The 20,078-nt window shown below is 48.4% G+C and overlaps 2 protein-coding genes across 8 annotated transcripts in view; one reads left to right on the top strand and one right to left on the bottom strand.

The window, feature by feature from the left end:
- Positions 1-8,064, bottom strand: part of DRC3 (dynein regulatory complex subunit 3) — a 48,813-nt gene extending 40,749 nt beyond the window's left edge. The window contains exons 1-3 of the mRNA XM_050763499.1: positions 7,498-8,064; positions 6,521-6,631; positions 2,736-2,912 (exon numbers count right to left, since the gene is read on the bottom strand). Coding sequence (XP_050619456.1) covers positions 2,736-2,895 — 160 coding nt within the window. The 5' untranslated portion in view covers positions 2,896-2,912; positions 6,521-6,631; positions 7,498-8,064. The remainder of the gene's footprint in view (positions 1-2,735; positions 2,913-6,520; positions 6,632-7,497) is intronic.
- TOM1L2 (target of myb1 like 2 membrane trafficking protein) overlaps positions 8,007-20,078 on the top strand; it is a 132,829-nt gene continuing 120,757 nt past the window's right edge. For 3 of the 7 annotated variants that reach the window (XM_050763428.1, XM_050763430.1, XM_050763434.1), the window contains exon 1: positions 8,036-8,215. In XM_050763428.1, the coding sequence (XP_050619385.1) occupies positions 8,164-8,215 (52 nt within the window). In that variant the 5' untranslated portion in view covers positions 8,036-8,163. Of the gene's footprint in view, positions 8,216-20,078 lie in introns of all 7 variants that reach the window. The other 4 variants (XM_050763429.1, XM_050763433.1, XM_050763435.1 and 1 more) reach the window with 2 other exon arrangements.

Here is a 20,078-nt window from a genome sequence, read left to right on the forward strand (position 1 = left end):
TGTGGTGACACCCCGTCTCTACTAAAATAAAAAATAAATTAGCCAGGCGTGGTGGCATGTGCCTGTAGTTCCAGCTACTCAGGAGGCTGAGGCAGGAGAATTGCTTGAACTCGGGAGGTGGAAGTTGCAGTGAGCCGAGATCGCGCCACTGCACTCCAGCACTCCAACCTGGGCAACCGTCTCTACAAAAACAAACAAACAAAAAACAAAAAACAAAACACCATACAGTCCAGCTGCATTTTCAATATTCATTCAGAGGGACAGAGCCTGCCTGTGAGGTTGTGAAAGTCCCACTGGGAAAGTGGGGAACCCCTCCTAGCTCCCCTCCCTGCACAAAGGTCTGGGGAGGACTGGGTTCTCTGACCCAGGTCCCGAGGGGCCCACTGCCCTTCCCCTAGAGCTGGATTGCTGAGTTGTGCCTCTCCTGGGTTCCCAGGGCTGGGTGGGACGGCCCTTCCCCTAGAGCTGGATTGCTGCCTTGCGCCTATCCTGGGTTCCCAGGGCTGGGTGGGATGGCCCTTCCCCTAGAGCTGGATTGCTGCGTTGCACCTCTCCTGGGTTCCCAGGGCTAGGTGGGACTGGTGCCTGTTCTCCAGCTCCCTGTTTGTGGCCAGATTTCCCAGAACGATACTGGCCACAATTCCCACCTGTGCTTCCAGGGTGGGGCCAGTTCTGCCCCAGCCTCCCAGCCACCTCCCATCCCTGGGTTGGATTTTCCAGGTGCCTTTTCTTGCCCTGATCTGACAGCACCCCAGCAGTAGCACTCCCCCTGTGGCTCCTGCACACCTGGTGCTCTGCCACACATGCCAGCACACTGGCTTTTTCCTAGGTGTCAGCAGTTCAGGAGGAGAAGCCAAAACAATACAACAAATCAGGATGTACTTGGCAGTTAGCTCTAAATAAGTTACCCGCATGACAGGACTGCCAAAAAAGCCGATTTAACCTTCAGCAAAGATACTAAATCTGCCTCCGTGGCCACCACCTCGGCCGGGCCTGTGGCCATCACTCCCTGGAGTACAGCAGTGGCCGTCTTACTAGATCCTTGCCTCAGCCCCTGGCCTCCACAGTCTATCCTCATGCAGCCAGCAGGGTCCTGTGAAATCCTAAGTCCCATCCTGTCCCACTTCTCTTCAGGACCCTCCTGGGGTCCCCACTTCACTCACTGTAAGAGCCAAACACCTTCCATTGGCTCCAAGCTGACAGCAGCTGACCCCATGACCTCCCTGACCTGTCTCCACACTGGCTTCCTCAGCAGGGCTGATCAGGTGGGGTCTAGCCTGCCCCAGGCCCTTTGCACTGGCTGTTCCACTTTCCCCGGTGGATCTGCACAGCGGCTCTCTCCTTTGCCTACCTCCTTGCTAAATACCTCCTTGCTAAATTGTTACCTTCTTGGTGAAGCCCTTGGCCACCCTATAAAACGCTATACTCCACCCCCAATTTCCCTTTTCTCCTTTCCTTCCTTTTTGCCTCCACAGCACATGTTACCTTTAGCAAATAGTATTATTTTCCTTCTTCATTTTATTTCTTTGTCCCCTGCCAAGTTGAATGTCAACTCCATGAGGGCAAGGCTTTTTGTCTTTTTTGCTCATAGTTGAATCCCTAGTGCCTAGAACAGTACCTGGCATGTAACAGACAGGTGCTCAATATTGGCTGCATGAACCTCAGGTGGGGGAGGGGAAACAGGGAAAGCAGTCAGCTGCAAAAGCCCCTTCCTGCCGCACCTCTTCTGTGCCCCTTTACCCCTCTAGGGGCTGCGGCTCAGGGCCCTCCCTGTTTGGGTGGTCAGCCCCGGCAGCCTGTGGACTTCGTGGGGCTGTGCCTGGGCCGTGCCTGACTTGCCCACTGTCGTGTCTCTGGCTCTGGCAGCAGGGCTGGACTGAGGCAGGGTCTCAATACCTCCTTGTTGGTGACTGGATGCCGGCCAGCGTAGGGGCCCCAAGACAGAGCAGGAATATGAATCAGACCAGGTCACTCTGCTGTGGCCTTGCCTGCGCACGATACAAGGGGGGTCTCAGGATCCCTGCCCACCTCTCTCACCGCCCTCGTACTGCCTCTGCCTTGACTTACTGTGCCGCAGCTCGCTGGCCTTCCTGTGCGAGCCAAGCACTGTGCATGTGCTGTCTCACCTTGTCCCCCCACCCAATGCTTGAGACAGGGATGACAGCCATCCCATTTCACAGACGGGACATTGAAGCAGTAAGGGTCCGCCTGGTCCTGAGCCATATCTTCCCATTCCTGACGTGCCTCCCTGCCTCATGGGCCTGTGCCCCTCCTGCTACCAGCCTGTCTTTGGTGACCCCTTCCCTAAAGCTGCCCTCCCAGTGTCCACTCTCCCTCCTTCTCCTACACTTCCTACCCTCTGCTTCTGGCTACGTGGCATTTCCTAGGCTCTGCCTGCCAGGGACCCCCACTCCAAGGACGCCCACGTGGAGTTGTGTGATGGAAACAGCATAGTCTTGAGGGCTCACTTAGATTTGGCATGGGACAATTTTATCTTGTTTTCTATTCTTATTCAGAATCAGGGGTATTGTGGATATTCAAATGATGAAGACACTAAGCATGATGCTTTACAAACATCTGTGCTGCTCCTATGCCTTCTAACCCGGGTAGGCCCTAATGCTGATGTGGGAACCTCGACCATGGACTTTGTGTGGAATCCTGGGGCTTGAAGACGGAGCAGAGAAAGCCAGGGAGGGCCCCACCCTGGCCACCCCTCCTGAACCCTGGATACATACTCCGAAAGTCCAGCTGCAGGGACAGAACATCCTTGAAGAGGATGCCCTCCTGCTTGGCCAGCTGCCCGGCCTCCTCCTGGGGGCCCTGCTCCCCGACAGCCAGCTTGAGCATGTCATCGTCCATCACCTTCGGCTCCATCGAGTCACACAGCCGGTTCATCTTCTCCCACGTTTTCCCTGAAAAACACCGCATTCCTCTTTCACAGCCTGCTTCTTTCTCTGTTTGAGGGCAGCGTCTGGCTGAGGTTTTCCCCAGTGTCTTTGTGGCCACTGGCACTCTGAGGAATGCCCTACTCCCGGCCCTGGGTCTGCTGCATCTCGGGGTTTGTATACTTACACCAAGGCTGCTCCAGGGCTTCCTGGCAACCACCTGGGCCTGTCCACAGGGTTTCATCCCTTGACCCTATAGCCACAGTTGGGACCCTCGCTGGACCCACTGGACTGGTGTCCACACTGGTCTCCTTAGCCTGTGATCTTGGCTCTTCTTATGACTGTGGCCCTGTGTCAGGCCTCTGACTTTGTGTGCCCATCCTCATTTGGGCTTGTGGGTACCAACCACGGACTGTGCTCCCTGGGCAGCCCCAGCCAGGCCTGTCAGCCTGCAGCTCCTCTTCCTTGAGCACCTCATCCCCTCCAGGCAGTCATGTGTGTACGCCCCCCACCACACCACAAGCTTCTCCTGGTGCAGAGGAGACCCAGGCTGACCCTTCACATCCTCCCCGTGGGAGATGTGAACTTGAGGCTGTGGAATAAGAGTGCCCATCGGAGCTGGCTGCTTGAGCTGGGTAGAAATAGGGAGTGTGGAATGACTGGGTTAAGCAGAGAGCAAGAGGGGGAGGAGGCAGATGCACAGAGAAAAGCAAAGATGGGAACCTGGGAACCAGAAAACAAACGACAAAGGACAGACAGATCGACACAGACAGAGGCTGCCTCCTTCTTGCAGGCTTTCCAGTCCCTAATGTCCCTAGGTCTAGGCCTCATGAGTTTCCTGTTTCTCACATGAAATCCTCTGTTACTGAAGCTAGCTCCAGTAGGTTATTTTTTAATTAATTAATTAATTAATTTTTTTTTAAACAGAGTCTCGCTCTGTCGCCCAGGCTGGGGTGCAATGGCACAGTTTTGGCTCACTGCAACGCCTTGATTCAAGTGATTCTCCTGCCTCAGCCTCCCGAGTAGCTAGGATTGCAGGCGTCCACCACCATGTCTGGCTAATTTTTTTGTATTTTTAGTAGAAATGGGGTTTCACCATGTTGGCCAGGCTGGTCTCAAACTCCTGACCTCAGGTGATCCACCTGCCTCGGCCTCCCAAAATGCTAGGATTACAGGCATGAGCCACCATGCCCGGCTTCCAGTAGATTCTGTTACTAATGGTCCAGGGGGAAATGACTGAGACACCACAGCACAGCGGGGATCTGTAGATTTGGTCAGTCACACTGTGAGGCTGACTCCAGTGGCTGTTCGTGGCTGGACCACATTCTCATCCTTAACCCTCTTGGTGAGGACATCCAGGAGGGATATTTTCCCCCACTTTCCGCCCCTGATTCTTGCCTCCCTGCTGGCCCTACTTCCTATCTTTGTCCACATGCCTCCCCAGCATCCAGGCCTCCCTGAACCTCCTGTCCTTCTGCTCTGCTGGCCCCTGATGCTAGGCAGCCCCTGTGCTCTGCTTTTCATTCCACTGGGCACTGCTGGAGCCCTGGTACAGGGCTGATGGTGTCCGGTGAAAAGCCAGGTTGGGCCATACAATCCTGTTACCTGGTCTTAGAGACTTCCCTCTAAGACTGCCCTCCTCTTTCCTACCCAACCATCCACTTGGATGCAGCTTCTGCAAATATGCATCCTCTGCCCTGAACTGTCCCTCATAAAATGTCCCAATGAGCTCTTGTGCACACTTCTCTCTTGCTTCCAGGGGAGGTATAGCCTCCACACCCTTCAACCCCTACCCCTTCTCCACCTGTGCCTTCCGTCCTCCCAAGACCTTGGTCCTTTTCTTCCTACTCTCTCCAATCTGTTCACACTGGCTCCACCTCGTTGGGGTGACTGATTCTATCCCCAAAGACAGTTCCAGCCCTCGGCCTCTCTCTCTAGCTCCCCCGTCTTGTGTAGTGGTTTCCCCTAAGGTTTCCCATAACTTGTCATCAACTTGTCTTTGGGGGAATTTTAATGTGTTATATTTGGCTGATATTTTCTGCAAAGTGTTTGGCTTTTTTTTTTGGCCAGGCGCGGTGGCTCACACCTGTAATCCCAGCACTTTGGGAGGCTGAGGTGGGCGGATTACAAGGTCAGGAGATCAAGACCATCCTGGTCAACATGGTGAAACCCTGACTCCACTAAAAATACAAAAATTAGCTGGGTGTGGTGGCGCATGTCTGTAATCCCAGCTACTCGAGAGGCTGAGGCAGAAGAATCGCTTGAACCAGGGAGTTGGAGGTTGCAGTGAGCCGAGAGCTCCAGCCTGGCGACAGAGTGCGAGACTCCATCTCTCCATCTAAAAAAAAAAAAAAAAAAAAAAAAAAAAAAAAAAAAAATAGGTGCTATACTTTGGGAAATGACTCTTAATTTTGATTTGATTTCAAAACTTTAACTCACTTATCCCTCTTACTTCATCAGGGCCTTGGTACCTGTGACAGATCAAGTTTGCTTTCAGTCAAGCCCAGCAACTGCTATGCTAGGAAATGTGGGATTGTTATTACATATGCTATTTTATAAGCACATCAGGGCAGCATTTGGATCCTTACTGTGCATCTTTTAGTAACTCACTTCACCTATCTAAGCCTTGGCTTTCCCATCTGTAAAAGGTGGATAATTCCTCCCTCCTGCATTTGTGTGAGATCACGTATTTAGTCCAAACATGGGTAGTGAGGAACTGCTACATGTTGTGAATAAAACAGATGGATTTTTACCCCTGCTTCAGGCATGAATCAAACAATAATACAGCTATTTAATTACAAACCATGACAATTTGTAGGTGTAGGGAACTATGAAATCGTACATTAAGGGCACCTGGCCTGGCCAAGGAAGACAGGGCTGATTTGAAGGACAAGTAGGAAAGAAGGAGGAGATAACTTTGTGGCAAGGCCCTCGAGGTGGGAGAGAACAGACGTGTTGCCCTTTGGCTGAAGTGATGCAAGGTTGGAGAGGTCTATGGGAGTTCTGTTATTATCCTAGAACCCCTGGAAAGCACCTAGGGCTTAATAAGGGCAGCGACATTAGCTGGTCATGGTGGTGCATGCCTGTAGTCCCAGCTACCTGGGAGGCTGAGGCAAAAGAATCGCTTGAAACCGGGAGGTGGAGGTTGCAGTGAGCCGAGATCATGCCACTGCACTCCAGCCTGGGCAATAAGAGCGAAACTCCATCTCAAAAAATAAAAAAAATAAGGGCAGCAATGTGATCAGATCTTAGTTTTTAAGAACTCACTTTAGCAGCAGTACTGAGAATTGCAAAAGTACTGAGGTGAGAGATGACCAGGGTGTTAGCAAGATGTGAATGGGAGAAATTTCTAGAAACTTAACTTCCATGTAGGGCTAATAATCACCAATATCCAGATAAGAAAACAGAAGCTAGTTAAAAAGGTTAATTAACATGCCCAACTTCATACACTTAGCATACGGCAGAGTCCATTTTCCTAATCATGACTCAACTGTATCCAGGGTACTGGGGACTATGGTTGCCACAGCTCACAATGTTTCTCACAGTTGTCATGGGTTCAGGGCCAAGGCCCAAACAGTCCTCCTCTATGGGGATCTTAGTAGTTTACCACCCAACCTGGGTCCCCTTTGACTTACCTGATGATAGTGTTGTTGAAGACCAGAGAGGTTGGAGCTGTGGAAAGCAGCAGAGTTTTACACAACTGTCAACGAAGTAGCCTCGTCGCAGAGAACAGATCCAGAATTTTCCTGGGAAACGATAACCTGGGGTCAACAGGATCTGAAAACTATAGTCCCTATTGGCCATGAATTGATAAGAAGAAAATTGGGAAAATTGGTTGGGTGAGATGGCTTACACCTGTAATCCCAGCTCTTTGGGAGGCCGAGGTGGGAAGATTGCTTGAGCTCAGGAGTTCAAGATCAGTCCGGGCAACATGGCAAGACCCCGTCTCCATTTTAAAAAATAAATAAATAAATACTGAACAAAAATTGTTTTTAAAAGAATAAAATCAATCACTTACTGAATGCTTACTGTTTGCTCAGTGCACAAACATTATTTAAGTACATGTAAGCTCCGGAGGCCATAAAAAAGGAAATCCTAATGCCCTTATTTCCCAGCTAGGGAATCTGAGGCTCCAGGGAGGGAAAGGAACTTGTCCAAAGTCATACAATGAATTACTGACAGAGACAGATGCAGAACCTGAGTATCCGTATTCACATCCAAAGCAGTTTATACAGTACCAAGATGAAATCATTTCACAGTTATGAGGTCAGATATGATGGCTAAATTCTGGGAAAAGTTATCAGTGGACAGGGTACCTCTCTTTTATGAAAGGAGGCTGGAAGACGGAACCCCTTAAAAGTCGATTCTAGCCCTGCTCCCTCGGGAAATGCTCCCTTAGTATTTCTTTTTTATTCAAAAGCTTGATAAGCCCAGGACTAAAGGGTCTTGGCTGTGTCAGCACGACTGTAAAGTGGCTGGGAGAGGACCTACGTGCTCATTTTATGAGAGGGGCCGGGACGGCGTTCTCCGAGAAAAGGGTCACAGGAAAGAGTTAAGTCGGGCGCTGTCTGTCCCTGCGAGTCCTCCCTGAGCCTCAGCTCCCAGGTCTCACCTTCTCAAGCGCTGGGAACTCCGCTGGTTCCACGCAGCTGACGCGTCTCCCGGTTGCTGGGGAACCAAGCGCCGCGACTTGGTTGCTAACGGGAAGTCAGGAGGGAGACATCCTGGGTGAAAGTTGACAGATCACGTGACCACATCTCCTGGTGGGGAAACACTCCTAACACCAACCAGCCGTAGAGAAAACAAATGTTTCTCCAATCAGCACTTTCTATGGGCGGGGATATTCCTAGATTCACCTCTGCTCCGTCCTGCTATTTGAGTGATTGACTCGTCTTTTGTCCAATAATAGTAAGAATCCTTTAGATTGACCAATATTCTGAGGAATCAAAATGCGCAACTTCCTCTTCGGGGGCGGGCCAGGGGAGGTGCCACCACGGCTGACAGGGACTCCGGTGACCTAGCTCGCTCCTCGGCCCAATCGGACGCTGCGGGGTGGGTAGGGGCTTTGCTGACGGAGGTGTAACGGCCAATCGGAGGCGGGCTTTGTAGGTGTCCCCCAATAGAGACGCGGTAAGGGGGCGGGGCCAAGGTCCCGGCGCTCGGCGTTCCAGAGGGTGGGGAGGGGGCAAGTGTCAGTCAGGACGGGAGTCCGGCGGGTTACCGCTGAGACCTCGGTGGCAGACAGGGGACCCGGGCCGCTGCGTGTTGTCCACCCAAGATGGAGTTCCTCTTGGGGAACCCGTTCAGCACCCCGGTGGGGCAGTGCCTCGGTAAGGCCGCGTGTGGGGCGGGAGGCTGGGCGACCGCGGCAGCTGATCCGGGTGGTGAGGACCGCGGGCCTCCTCTGGGCGCCGGTGCCACTTCACGAGCGGGCTGGGCCTCCGCCAGGCGCGGGTGCCACCCCACGAGCGGGCTGGGCATCCTGGTCGTCGGGCCTTCACTGGGCGCCGGTGCCACCTCACGGGCGGGCTGGGCCTCTGCTGGGCGCCCGTGCCACCTCACAGGCGGGCTGGGCATCCTGGTCGTCGGGCCTTCGCCGGGCGCCGGTGCAACCTCACGGGCGGACTGAGCCTCCGCCGGGTGCCGGTGCTATCCCACGGGCAGGCAGGGCATCTGTGTCCTGGGGCCTCCTCCCAGGCACTGGTGCCACCTGACAGGCGCCAGTGCCACTCTGCCAGGAGGCACCCCGAGGCCCAACTTGAACTCGGAGATGCCCCAGGCTTCCCTGCCCATCAGGACTCAGCCCTTCCTTTTGCTTCTAGAGGTGGTACCAACTGCTGGTCTGCTTCCCCAATGCCCTTTGGGAGATGCCACTGCATGTGTCTTTATCCAGCCCAGCAAGCTCGCTGCCACTGCCCCAAGGACCTAGTTCTCCCAGACCCTTTGTGGGATGTCACCTTCTTCTCCATCTTTGTCCCTCCTCTTCGGTACCAGCAACCATCAGACTGGGCACCCTCCCAGAAATGCCCCCTGCTCCGGGACTTGCTAATTTGAGCTGCAACTCAGCTGGGCTGTAGGAGGGACTGGGATGGGAGGAGGGGCTCTTGGAGGGTGATTATCTTGGCAGGGGGATGGCATGCCTGCAGTGCCTCCCAGGAAAGAAGGGAGGCTGTGTTATTTAATGATAAGAGCCCTGGTCTGGGAATTATGGAAGCCCAGACTCTAGCAGTGGTTTTGTCAGTGACTTCGTATGACCTTGTGCCCTTTCTGATTTGAAGTTCCCCTGTCAAAGTGTTTGGAGATGAGATGTGGTAGGTCCCTTAAACTTCTCAAGTTTTGATATTCTTTGTAGTACTCTGCACTTTGACTGTTGCTCCCTCCCCTACCTCATATTATATTTACCAAAGCTGAAATCTTTTGTTGGCAATGTAGAGAGAATGTTATTCAGGATTATCTGTTAATCCTACAGAGGGGATGTGGACACCTGGGGACACCAGAGATGGCCAGAATCCTGGATAAGGAAAGCCCAAAGTGTAGGTAAAGGAATACTGAAATGGCCACCATATGGGACTTCCTTAATAAAAAAGCAACTTGCCTTTTCACCCAAGGCAGTGGCTTATGCCACTTGATCAGTCAAGAATGCTGATTAATTTGTTTGAAAACTGGGTTCCTCCTGGTTGGTTGAAGGACTGGTAAAACATCTTTTATGAGCCAGGATCTTTGGTGTTCTTATGGGCCTGATTTTGGCAGTAGTGATTTGTTTATTTTCTGCTTTGCTTATGAAATTCTAGCTTACTTTCCAGCCTTTAGTGGGTCCTGGGAACTTATTGAGGTCTCTCCTGTTAGCTAATTAGCATTTAGGAGCCTTTCTTTACTTTCTGGCATAGTATCTTTTTTAATGCATGATGGACCCCAAAAGAGTGTTTTCCCACCTTTTTGACATTTTGTCCCTTGCTGCCCACTGGAGAGTCTCTGAATTTTCACTTCCTAACTTCTTCCTCGTGGCCTTTCTCACTCTCTTCAGGTTCTCTTGCGTGGCAGCCACACTCCAAAAACTAATTTCCAGCCAGTTAATGGAGGGAGCCAGAACACTTGGGGGAATTATTTTCTCTTCTGTCCTCTTTAAAATAGGAAGCTCTACACCTTTAAAATGACAAGGTCGTAGATGAGGGGTAGAAGTTAAAGGGGATTTAAAATACAAGTATGACCGGGCACGGTGGCTCATGCCTGTAATCTCAGCACTTTGGGAGGCCAAGGTGGGCGGATCATGAGGTCAGGAGATCGAGACCATTCTGGTGTAATACAGTGAAACCCTATCTCTACTAAAAAAATAAAAAAAAAAAAAAAAAAAAAAAAAAAAATTAGCCAGGCGTGGTGGCATGCACCTGTAGTCCCAGCTACTCAGGAGGCTGAGGCAGGAGAATTGCTTGAACCTGGGAGGCAGAGGTTGCAGTGAGCTGAGATTGTGCCACTGCACTCCAGCCTGGGCAACAGAGTGAGACTCCATCTCAAAAAAGCAAACAACAACAACAACAAAAAAACAAAAACAAATATAAGGGATGTAGGGATATATAACAAGTGGAAAGAGCGTGTTATTTCTGTTAGGAAGACCTGAGTTGAATTTTGACCTGGCCCATTTCTTGGCTGTGTGACCCCAGAAGATTGTGTTGCCTTTCTGAGGTTTAGTTTGTCAGTCTTCTGAGAGAGAGAGAGAGAGAGAGAGAGAGAAAGATTCATATTCACAGAGTGATGTAGTTTAAATGAGATAATGTATGAAAACACTTAGCATAGTATCTGGAACATAGTAGAAGCTCAGTAAATTGAAACTGTCACTGTTAATAACAGGATACTTAAGTTAGGGTTGAATTTTCTATCCGGAGAGGGTGTGTGAAACAGCTGGCCCTTCTGTGACCTGTGAAGGACAATACCCTACCAGGCCCCAGGGTTCACCATTGCTCATAAGATGCTTGACTGTAAAGATGATGATGGCTCCCCATTGCCAGGTAGCCAATAGGTCATTTCAGTTCAGGTAAATGATTAATGGACAGAATGAGGTTCTAATGTATATTCTGTACTGTTGTGACAAAGTGTCTTTCGTGATATTTAGTGTTGTTGATATTCTTTTAAAAGAACGTGCGAGGGTGGGGGGTTGGTGGGAGGGAGGGGGAATACAGAAATAAAATAACAACGACAAAGCTAATGATTAAAAACAGCAGCTGTAGGCTGGTTGTGGTGGCTCATACCTGTAATCCCAGCACTTTGAGAGGCCAAGGTGGTGGATCACTCGCGGTCAGGAGTTTGAGACCAACCTGGCCAATATGGTGAAACCCTGTCTCCACTAGTAATATAAAAATGAGCCGGGCATGGTGGTAGGTGCCTGTAATCCTAGCTATTCAGGAGGCTGAGGCAGGAGAATCGCTTGAACCTGGGAGGCAGAGGTTGCAATGAGCCAAGATTGCGCCACTGCGCTCCAGCCTGGGTGACAGAGTGAGATTCTGTCTCCAAAAGAAAAAAAAAAAAAAAGAGCTGGTCCGTCTCTGATCACTGTCCTCAATGGATTTACGGTTTCAGGAGAGAAGGCGGAGATGCATGAAACTATGAGTGGAGTAGACTGTAAGTGCCGAAGGAGTCAGAAAGAATTCAGAAGAGTCTGGGGTGACAGCGACTGGCTTCTTTGAATCTCAGGGCTGTTCATAAAGGATGGGTAGGAACTCCGCATGCAGAAAACAAGATCACTGGGCCTAGGGACAGCTGAATGAGGCAGGGAGTGGGGCACGGGCACGTCTGTGAGCCCCAGTCTGAATGGAGCAGAGGTGGCTGTGGGGAGTGGTGGCAAGTAGGGTTTGGCCACAGGATGAAGTCCTGCTCTGGATGGATGGCATCAAAGACTACATTCTTTTTTTTTTTTTTTGACACTGAGTCTCGTTCTGTCACCCAGGCTGGAGAGCACTGGCGTGATCTTGGCTCACTGCAAGCTCTGCCTTCCGGGTTCTGGCGATTCTCCTCCCTCAGCTTCCCGAGTAGCTGGGACTACAGGCGCCCGCTACCACACCCGGCTAATTTTTTTGTATTTTTAGTAGAGATGGGGTTTCACCGTGTTAGCCAGGATGGTCTCGATCTCCTGACCCGTGATTCGCCCACCTTGGCCTCCCAAAGTGCTAGATTACAGGCATGAACCACCACACCCAGCCTTTTTTTTGTTTTTTATTTTTTTGAGATGGAGTTTCACTGTGTCACCCAGGCTGGAGAGCAGTGGCATGATCTGGGCTCACTGCAACCTCCACCCCCCAGGTTCAAGCGATTCTCCTGTCTCAGCCTCCCGAGTAGCTGGGATTACTGCCTCACCAGGTGGTTTTGTATTTTTAGTAGCGATGGGGTTTCGCTACCTTGGCCAGGCTGGTCTTGAACTCCTGACCTCGTGATCCACCTGCCTCAGCCTCCCAAAGTGCTAGGGTTTAGGAGTGAGCCACTGCGCCTGGCCCAAATACTACGTTCTTTAACTGACTTCAACTTTTAGTCTCTTTGGACCTAATTTTCCCTGCCTATAAAAAAATACTTCTCAACAGCTGCATGGGGATTACACCTAAATGATTTTGTCTGTTCGCTTCAGTAGGCAGTTATGAGTGCCTGTGGGGGGCCAGGCCTGCGCCAGGCTTTGGGGATACAAATATTAACAAGCTGCTTTTAGGGAGCCTTCAGTAGAGGCAACGTGCTCACAAAAGGTGTCCTGGGTCTGAGTGGTTGGTGGAGTAATTCTTACTCTGTCTTGTGCATGGGCCTCACGCGAACATTCTAACCTGGTACGATTTAGTAGAACACATAGCGTGTTCATCTCAAGCTAGCAGCTAAGACCACAGTCTGACATAGTTAACTGTGCATTTCTTGCATCCATCCTACCCTTTATTCTGGAAGGTAGTTCCTGAGTAGAAAGCATGGTTTAGAGCGAGAGTAAGCCGGAGAGGTGCAGTGGCTCACGGCTGTAATCCCAGCACTTTGGGAGGCCGAGGCGGGTGGATCACCTGAGGTTAGGAGTTCGAGACCAGCCTGGCTAACATGGCAAAACCCCGTCTCTACTAAAAATACAAAAATTAGCTGGGCATGGTGGCGCGTGCCTGTAATCCCAGCTACTTGGGAGGCTGAGGTGGAAGAATCCCTTGAACCCGGGACGCGGAGGTTGCAGTGAGCCGAGATAGCGCCATTTGCACTCCAGCCTGGGCGACAGAGTGAGACTCCGTCCCAAAAAAGAAAAAAAAAGAGACGGAGCGAGACAGGGAGAGAGAGAAAGCCTAGCCATGGTGTGAGAGGCTAAGAAGTGTGGAGGAAGAAAGAGTACTTACTTGTATTTCTTAATTTTCCGTTCTGCAACAAACTTCAAAATGTTAACTGTCTTAATCTCAGCCTTGCACAACTGCTTGGAATTGGATGACAGCTTGGAGTTGGATGTCATACATGGGGGTTCCCCAAGTCAGGTCCATTGTGTCTGCAGCAGTTTGCAGTTTTCCTTGTGTTGGCTAGAAAAAGTTTTCAGAAAATCCTTTTCCAAGAGTGAAGTTTAGATTCAAAGATCAGTGAGTAGTTAGTTAATTCTGATGAGAATATTAGGGGTGGTGGGCATGTATTCTCTTCATTGTTCTACTTTAATAAACAGGCAAGAAGCAGATATTCTGTTGCAGTTTGTTTGTAGACTGAGCGGTTGTTGGACATAAACTACTTCATAATATCCTGTGAATGGTAGACATTTAACCTGGCTGTTTGTGCCGAGAATAATTAGTTGTCCCTCAGATTGCTATGTGTATTAGGGTTCTCTGGAGGGACACAATTAATAGGATAGATGTATGTATTTAGTGGAGTTTATTAAGGAGTATTGACTCACACAGTCACAAGATGAGGTCCCACAGTAGGCCGTCTGAAAGCTGAGAAACAAGGATGCCAGTCTGAGTCCCAAAGCTGAAGCACTTGGAGTCTGATGTTCAAGGGCAGGAATTTGCAAAGCCCTTTTGCTTCAGTCATTTTATTTAGTGTTCACAACCTTGTGAGATACACAGGAAGAGAACTGGAAGGAATTTATAATTCTTAAGTACCAACTATATGCAAACTCTGTACATAGAATCTCATTTAACCCTCACAACATTTAACTATTTGGGTGTTATCATCCCTGTATCATATAAGGAAATCGAGGCTCTGAGAAGTTAAGAGACTTGTGCAAGGTCAATGCCAGAGTGAAGCCTAGAATGTAGATCCAGTGCTTATTCTGTGCTGCCATTTATGTTACTTTCGGCTCTCAGAGCTCATGATTCAGCCACAAGGGAATCACCTGGAGGGCCTGTTAAAAGTGGATCCCACAGTCAGAGTTTCTGTTTCAGTAGGTTTGGGGTGGGAACTAACATTCTACAATTCTATCAGGTTCTCTAGTGATGCTGATGCTACTGGACTTCGAGAACTGTTGTTCTTGATTTAAAGTTCTGTTTTTTTTTTTTTTTTTTTTTTTTTTTTTTTTTTTTTTGACGCAGAGTCTTGCTCTGTGCCCCAGGCTGGAGTGCAGTGGCGCGATCTCGGCTCACTGCAAGCTCCGCTCCCCTGGGTTCACGCCATTCTCCTGCCTCAGCCTCCCGAGTAGCTGGGACTACAGGCGCCCGCCACCTCGCCCGGCTAATTTTCTTGTATTTTTAGTAGAGACGGGGTTTCACCGTGTTAGCCAGGATGGTCTCGATCTCCTGACCTCATGATCCGCCCGTCTCGGCCTCCCAAAGTGCTGGGATTACAGGCTTGAGCCACCGCGCCCGGCCAAGTTCTGTTTCTTTAATCTTTTCTTTATCGTTCTTCAAACATTAAATGTGGGTTTTCTTGTGGACAGGCTAAAAGAGTGATTATTTAGAATTCATTCATTTATTCATTCAGTGGCACTGTACTATCTGTGTATAGCAAGCTAAGAATTTCCCAGTGTGTAGGTATCTAAATTAAATAAGATAGAAAGTAGTTGCAAGATTGGATAGATAAATGCAGTAAGGAAATGTAGGAGGGGAGGGGTGACCTCAGCTAGTAATAATAATGGCTAAAGATTTTTGGTGTTTTTTTTGTTGTTGTTGTTTGTTTGTTTCCAGATGGGAGTCTTGCTCTGTTGACCAGGGTGGAGTGCAATGGCAGGATCTTGGCTCACTGCAACCTCCGCCTCCTGGGTTTAAGGGATTCTCCTGCCTCAGCCTCCCAAGTTGCTGGGATTACAGGCACCCACCACCACGACCGGCTAATTTTTGTATTATTGGTAGAGATGGGGTTTCACCATGTTGACCAGGTTGGTCTCAAACTCCTGACCTCGGGTGATCCGCTCACCTTGGCCACCCAAAGTGCTGGGATTACAGGTGTGAGCCACCATGCCCGGCCCCGTTTTTGGGGTTTTTAAAACAGTTTAATGTTGTATTCCTATGTACCAAAGCCTGAAGTAGGCACTTTATACATCTTGCAGTCATTCGATCCTCACAACAGTGCTGTGAGGAAGGTACTGTTGTTATCTCCATTTTCACATGGGGACATGAAGACAATGAGAAGGTATGGCACCTGCCTAAGGTCACACAGCTAGCAGTGAGGAAGCTACAGTCTGAAAGCAGCGTTCTGGCTCCAGAGCTGGTATCCTGTCACGCTGTGCTGCCCTCAGCAAGAGTAAAGTGAGGAGGAACACTGTAGGAGGCCAGGAGGAACTCAGGAAAACTCTGAGGAGGTGGTGTCTGCTGAGCAGGGCTTTGATGAATGGATAGGATTTGGTTTGTGTAGAAATGGAAAAGGATGTTTGGTTTCTTGGCAGAGACAACTTGAGCAAATGCTGGATGTTAAGGGGTAGGCGGGGTGATGGAATTTATTCTATTTGCCTAGCAAAGGAGAGTGATAGGAGGTGAGACTGGGAAGGGAGGATAAGGCCTGATTGTGTGGAGGGCTTGCTTCATATGTCGGCTAAGCAGTTTGAACTTTTTTTTAGAGGTACTGGGGAGACATGAAAGACTTCTAGGGAGGGGAATAGCATGGAAGCATGAATATCATTACAGAGATAGGGAGATTTCTCCTTAGCAGTCACCAGAGGATCATTCTCTCTACCATCAAAGCCCTCTTCTGTACAGAATTGGGGAGGGAAGGTGGGGGAAGGAGGGGGAAAGTCAGCTGTGGTCAGTGCTGCTTCCTCTGAGGTCAAGGGTAGGGACACTGTCTATAAAGCCCCCTCAGAAACAGAAAGGTGCCAAGGCAGGTTGATGGAGCACTGGCAATAAGTCTAGAGCATTTGTCCTTAATTGCCTAGACAGGTCTTAAAACCCCTGACATCGAAAGTCACATGGGACATCAGCCTGCTCCTCCTCCTGCTCTGTTTATTGTATACAAGGACAGGAGCTAACACATTCCCAGGGCTTTTCTAGAGTTATGCCACTGCTTAGGAGTGGGCTATCAGAATATCTAAAATTCTCATATAATTGTGTGTTTTTTTGTTTTGTTTTGTTTTGTTTTGTTTTTGAGTCAGGGTCTTGCTTTGTCACCCAGGCTGGAATGCAATGACATGATTGTAGTTACAGCCTCAACCTCCTGGGCTCAAGTGATCCTCCTGCTTCAGCCTCCCAAAGTGCTGGGATTATGGGTTTCAGCCACTGTGCCCAGCCTTTAATTGTGTTTTTTATAAAATGATGTATAACCAGATAGAAAATATGAAAGATATAGAAAAAATACAAAGGAGAAAAAAATCTCCACAATGTGCATCCTTAGAAATTTGTTGAGATGCTTATTTCACATAATGGAATACTTTTGTATTTCCCTCTTCATCTTCTCATGCCTTAAAGAGGCAACACTGTAGAACCACTTTTAGCATATTTCTGTATAATCTACATTTATTTATTTATTTATTTATTTACTTGGGATATTAGGAAAGGAAAACGGTGTAAATACATTGCCCAGAGGAGCATCAGTTAAGGTTGTTGCTCTTGAGCTAGCAGGTAAATCACCCAGAAATGTTGAGCTAACCTAGTAGTCTGAAAAGATATAAATAACATTAAGACTTTTTCTGCTGACCCAGCTTGTTGTAGTTAAAAGAGGCGACTTTTAAAACCAGTCTCAGACTTGGTTACATATGTTATTGCTCCCTCCAGTCTTCCTGATGTAGGAGATTATCTGCTTTTCTCCATTCAGTCATCAAGCCTGATGCCCATCAGTCCTCACCTCTTCCTACAGGCAGCCTTCCTAGACCACCCTGTTTATGATGATGAATCTCTTCTCTGAGCTCACAGTGCTTGCTATCCATATCATTCATTTGGTTCTTCCCTTATCTATAAAATAGAAAATATTACTTCTCCTCCAGGTTTTTGTGACGATTAAATGAGATAATGTGCTTGAAATCCCTAGCACAGTGTCGTACAGTCAGCTAATGTATTTAGACTTCTTGATTCCCTCCCTCCACTGTTACTGTTGTTATTTATCTTGTGTTATTTATCACGTGTTTATTGCCATACCTTCTGAATAAGGCTGGAGCCTCCTCTACTTTCCGGTTCCTTGTAACCTTCACAGCACATGGTAGAGTATATTCTGCATAGTTGTTCACTCCATAGGTTTATTTCTGTCACTGGTATTTAGCATCTTTCAAAGCTAACATTACTAGCCATCATTTCCTGGCCCTCACCATGTGCCAGGCACCTTGCTGAGTGCTGTGCATACTTAACTCATTAAAAATTTTTTTCTCGGCCGGGCGCAGTGGCTCAGGCCTGTAATCCCAGCACTTTGGGAGGCCGAGACGGGCAGATCACGAGGTCAGGAGATCGAGACCATCCTGACTAACACAGTGAAACCCCGTCTCTACTAAAAAATACAAAAAACTAGCCGGGCGAGGTGGCGGGCGCCTGTAGTTCCAGCTACTCGGGAGGCTGAGGCAGGAGAATGGCATAAACCCGGGAGGCGGAGCTTGCAGTGAGTTGAGATCAGGCCACTGCACTCCAGCCTGGGTGACAGAGCGAGACTCCGTCTCAAAAAAAAATAAAAATAAAAATAAATAAATAAATAAAATTTTTTTCTCTGGAAACACTGTTAAGTGAGTGACATTATCTTCATCTTACAGGTGAAGAAATAGAGACTTACAGGGGTTCAGAAACTTGTCCAAGGTTTCCTGGCTCAAGTAGGCGGAGCTGTCCTCTCCAGCTGGGGGCTCTAGCTCCAGCGTTTTTGTTTGTTCGTGTTTCCTTTTAGACATCAAGCATGGTCTGTTTCCATTTGGACAAGAAGGAGCCTAAACTGATTTCAAATGGGAATTCCAGAAAGATAGCATAGTTCCGCCAGTGGAACTCTGCTAGTTCCGCAATGTGGACTCCTATTGCTCTCTCTTTGTTCTCTTCCAGCACTTAGCACTCTTTGTTCTAGATTGGAGTCAGTCCCATCTTTGCTTCTCCATGTGACTGCTTTTGTATGAGTCCAGCAACTGCTAAAACTCAGTTTCCCAATCTGTAAACTGTGGTGGTTAAGGGAGTACAAGAATACTTGCACCATCACACCTTACAGGGGTCAAGTGAGTATGTAAAAGCAAAATGTGTTATGTTATATACATCATTTAGACTAAACGTTCCATGAGGGCACCTGTTTCTATTTATTCTTAAAAAAAAAAAAACTGTGATAAAATACATATAACAAAATTTACTTTTTTTTTTTTTTGAGACGGAGTCTCACTCTGTTGCCCAGGCTGGAGTGCAGTGGTGTGATCTCGGCTCACTGCAACCTCCGCCTCCCAGGTTCAAGCTATTCTCCTGCCTCAGCCTCCCGAGTATCTGGGACTACAGGTGTGCACCACCACACCCAGCTAGTTTTTTTGCAATGTTTGTAGAGATGGGGTTTCACCATGTTGGCCAGGTTGGTCTCGATCTCTTGACCTTGTGATCCACCCACCTTGGCCTCCCAAAGTGCTGGGATTATAGGCGTGAGCCATTGCACCAGGCCCAAAATTTACAATTTTAACTGGTTTTAAGTGTGCATTTCAATGGCATTAAATATATTGACATTGGGCCAGTTGCGGTGGCTCACGCCTGTAATCCTGACACTTTGGGAGGCCGAGGTGGGTGGATTGCCTGAGCTCAGGAGTGGAGACCAGCCTGTGCAACACTGGTGAAACTCTGTCTCTACTAAAATACAAAAAAATTAGCCAGGCATGGCGGTGTGCACCTGTAGTCCCAGCTACTCGGGAGGCCGAGGCAGGAGAATTGCTAGAGGTGGAAGTTGCAGTGAGCTGAGATCATGTCACTGCACTCCAGCCTGGGTGACACAGCGAGACTCTGTCCCTAAAAAAAGAAAAAAAAAAAAATATATATATATATGTATATTCACATTGTTGTGCAACCATCACCCCTAACCATCTCTACAACTCTTCTTGTCTTGCAAAAGTGAAACAGTATCTCCCTGTTCCCTCCTCCCAGCAGCCTCTGGCAACTACCATTTTATTTTGTCACTCTGAATTTGACTACTCTAAGAACCTCATATAAGTGGAATCATATAATGTTTATTATGAAACCTCATATAAGTGGAATCATAAAGTATTTATCCTTTCGTGACTGACTTCACTTGCATAATGTCTTCAAGTTTCATCTCCGTTGGAGCATGTCAAAGTTTCCTTCCTCGTTAAGGCTGTATAATATTCCGTTGTGTGTTTATACCACATTGTGTTTATTCATTCTTCCATTGATGGTCACCTGAGTTGCTTCCACTTTTTGACTATTGTAAATAATGCTGCTGTGAACATGAGTGTACAAATATCTATTCATGTCTCTGTTTTCAATTTTTTTTTAATAGACAGGGTCTCCCTTTGTCACCCAGGCTAGAATACAGTGGCATGATCATCGCTCACTACAGCTTCAAACTTCTGAACTCAAGCAATCCTCCCGCCTTAGCCTCCTCAGTAGCTAGGACTATAGGCATGCACCATCATGCCTAGTTAATTAAAAAAAAAAAAAATTCTTTTTTTTGTAGAGACAGGGCCTCCCCATGTATCCCAGACTAGTCTTAACCTCCTGGACTTCTCAGACTCAGGTGATCTCCCATCTTGGCCAAAGTGTTGGGATTATAGGACGTGAACCTCTGCACTTGGTTCATTTTTTTTCTTTATAGCAGCCATCCTAATGGGTATGAATTGGTATCTCATTGTGGTTTTGATTTGCATTTTCTTCATGATTAGTGATATTGAGCATCTTT

This window comes from Macaca thibetana, chromosome 16 (assembly GCF_024542745.1).
Source record: "Macaca thibetana thibetana isolate TM-01 chromosome 16, ASM2454274v1, whole genome shotgun sequence".
Lineage (NCBI taxonomy): Eukaryota > Metazoa > Chordata > Mammalia > Primates > Cercopithecidae > Macaca > Macaca thibetana.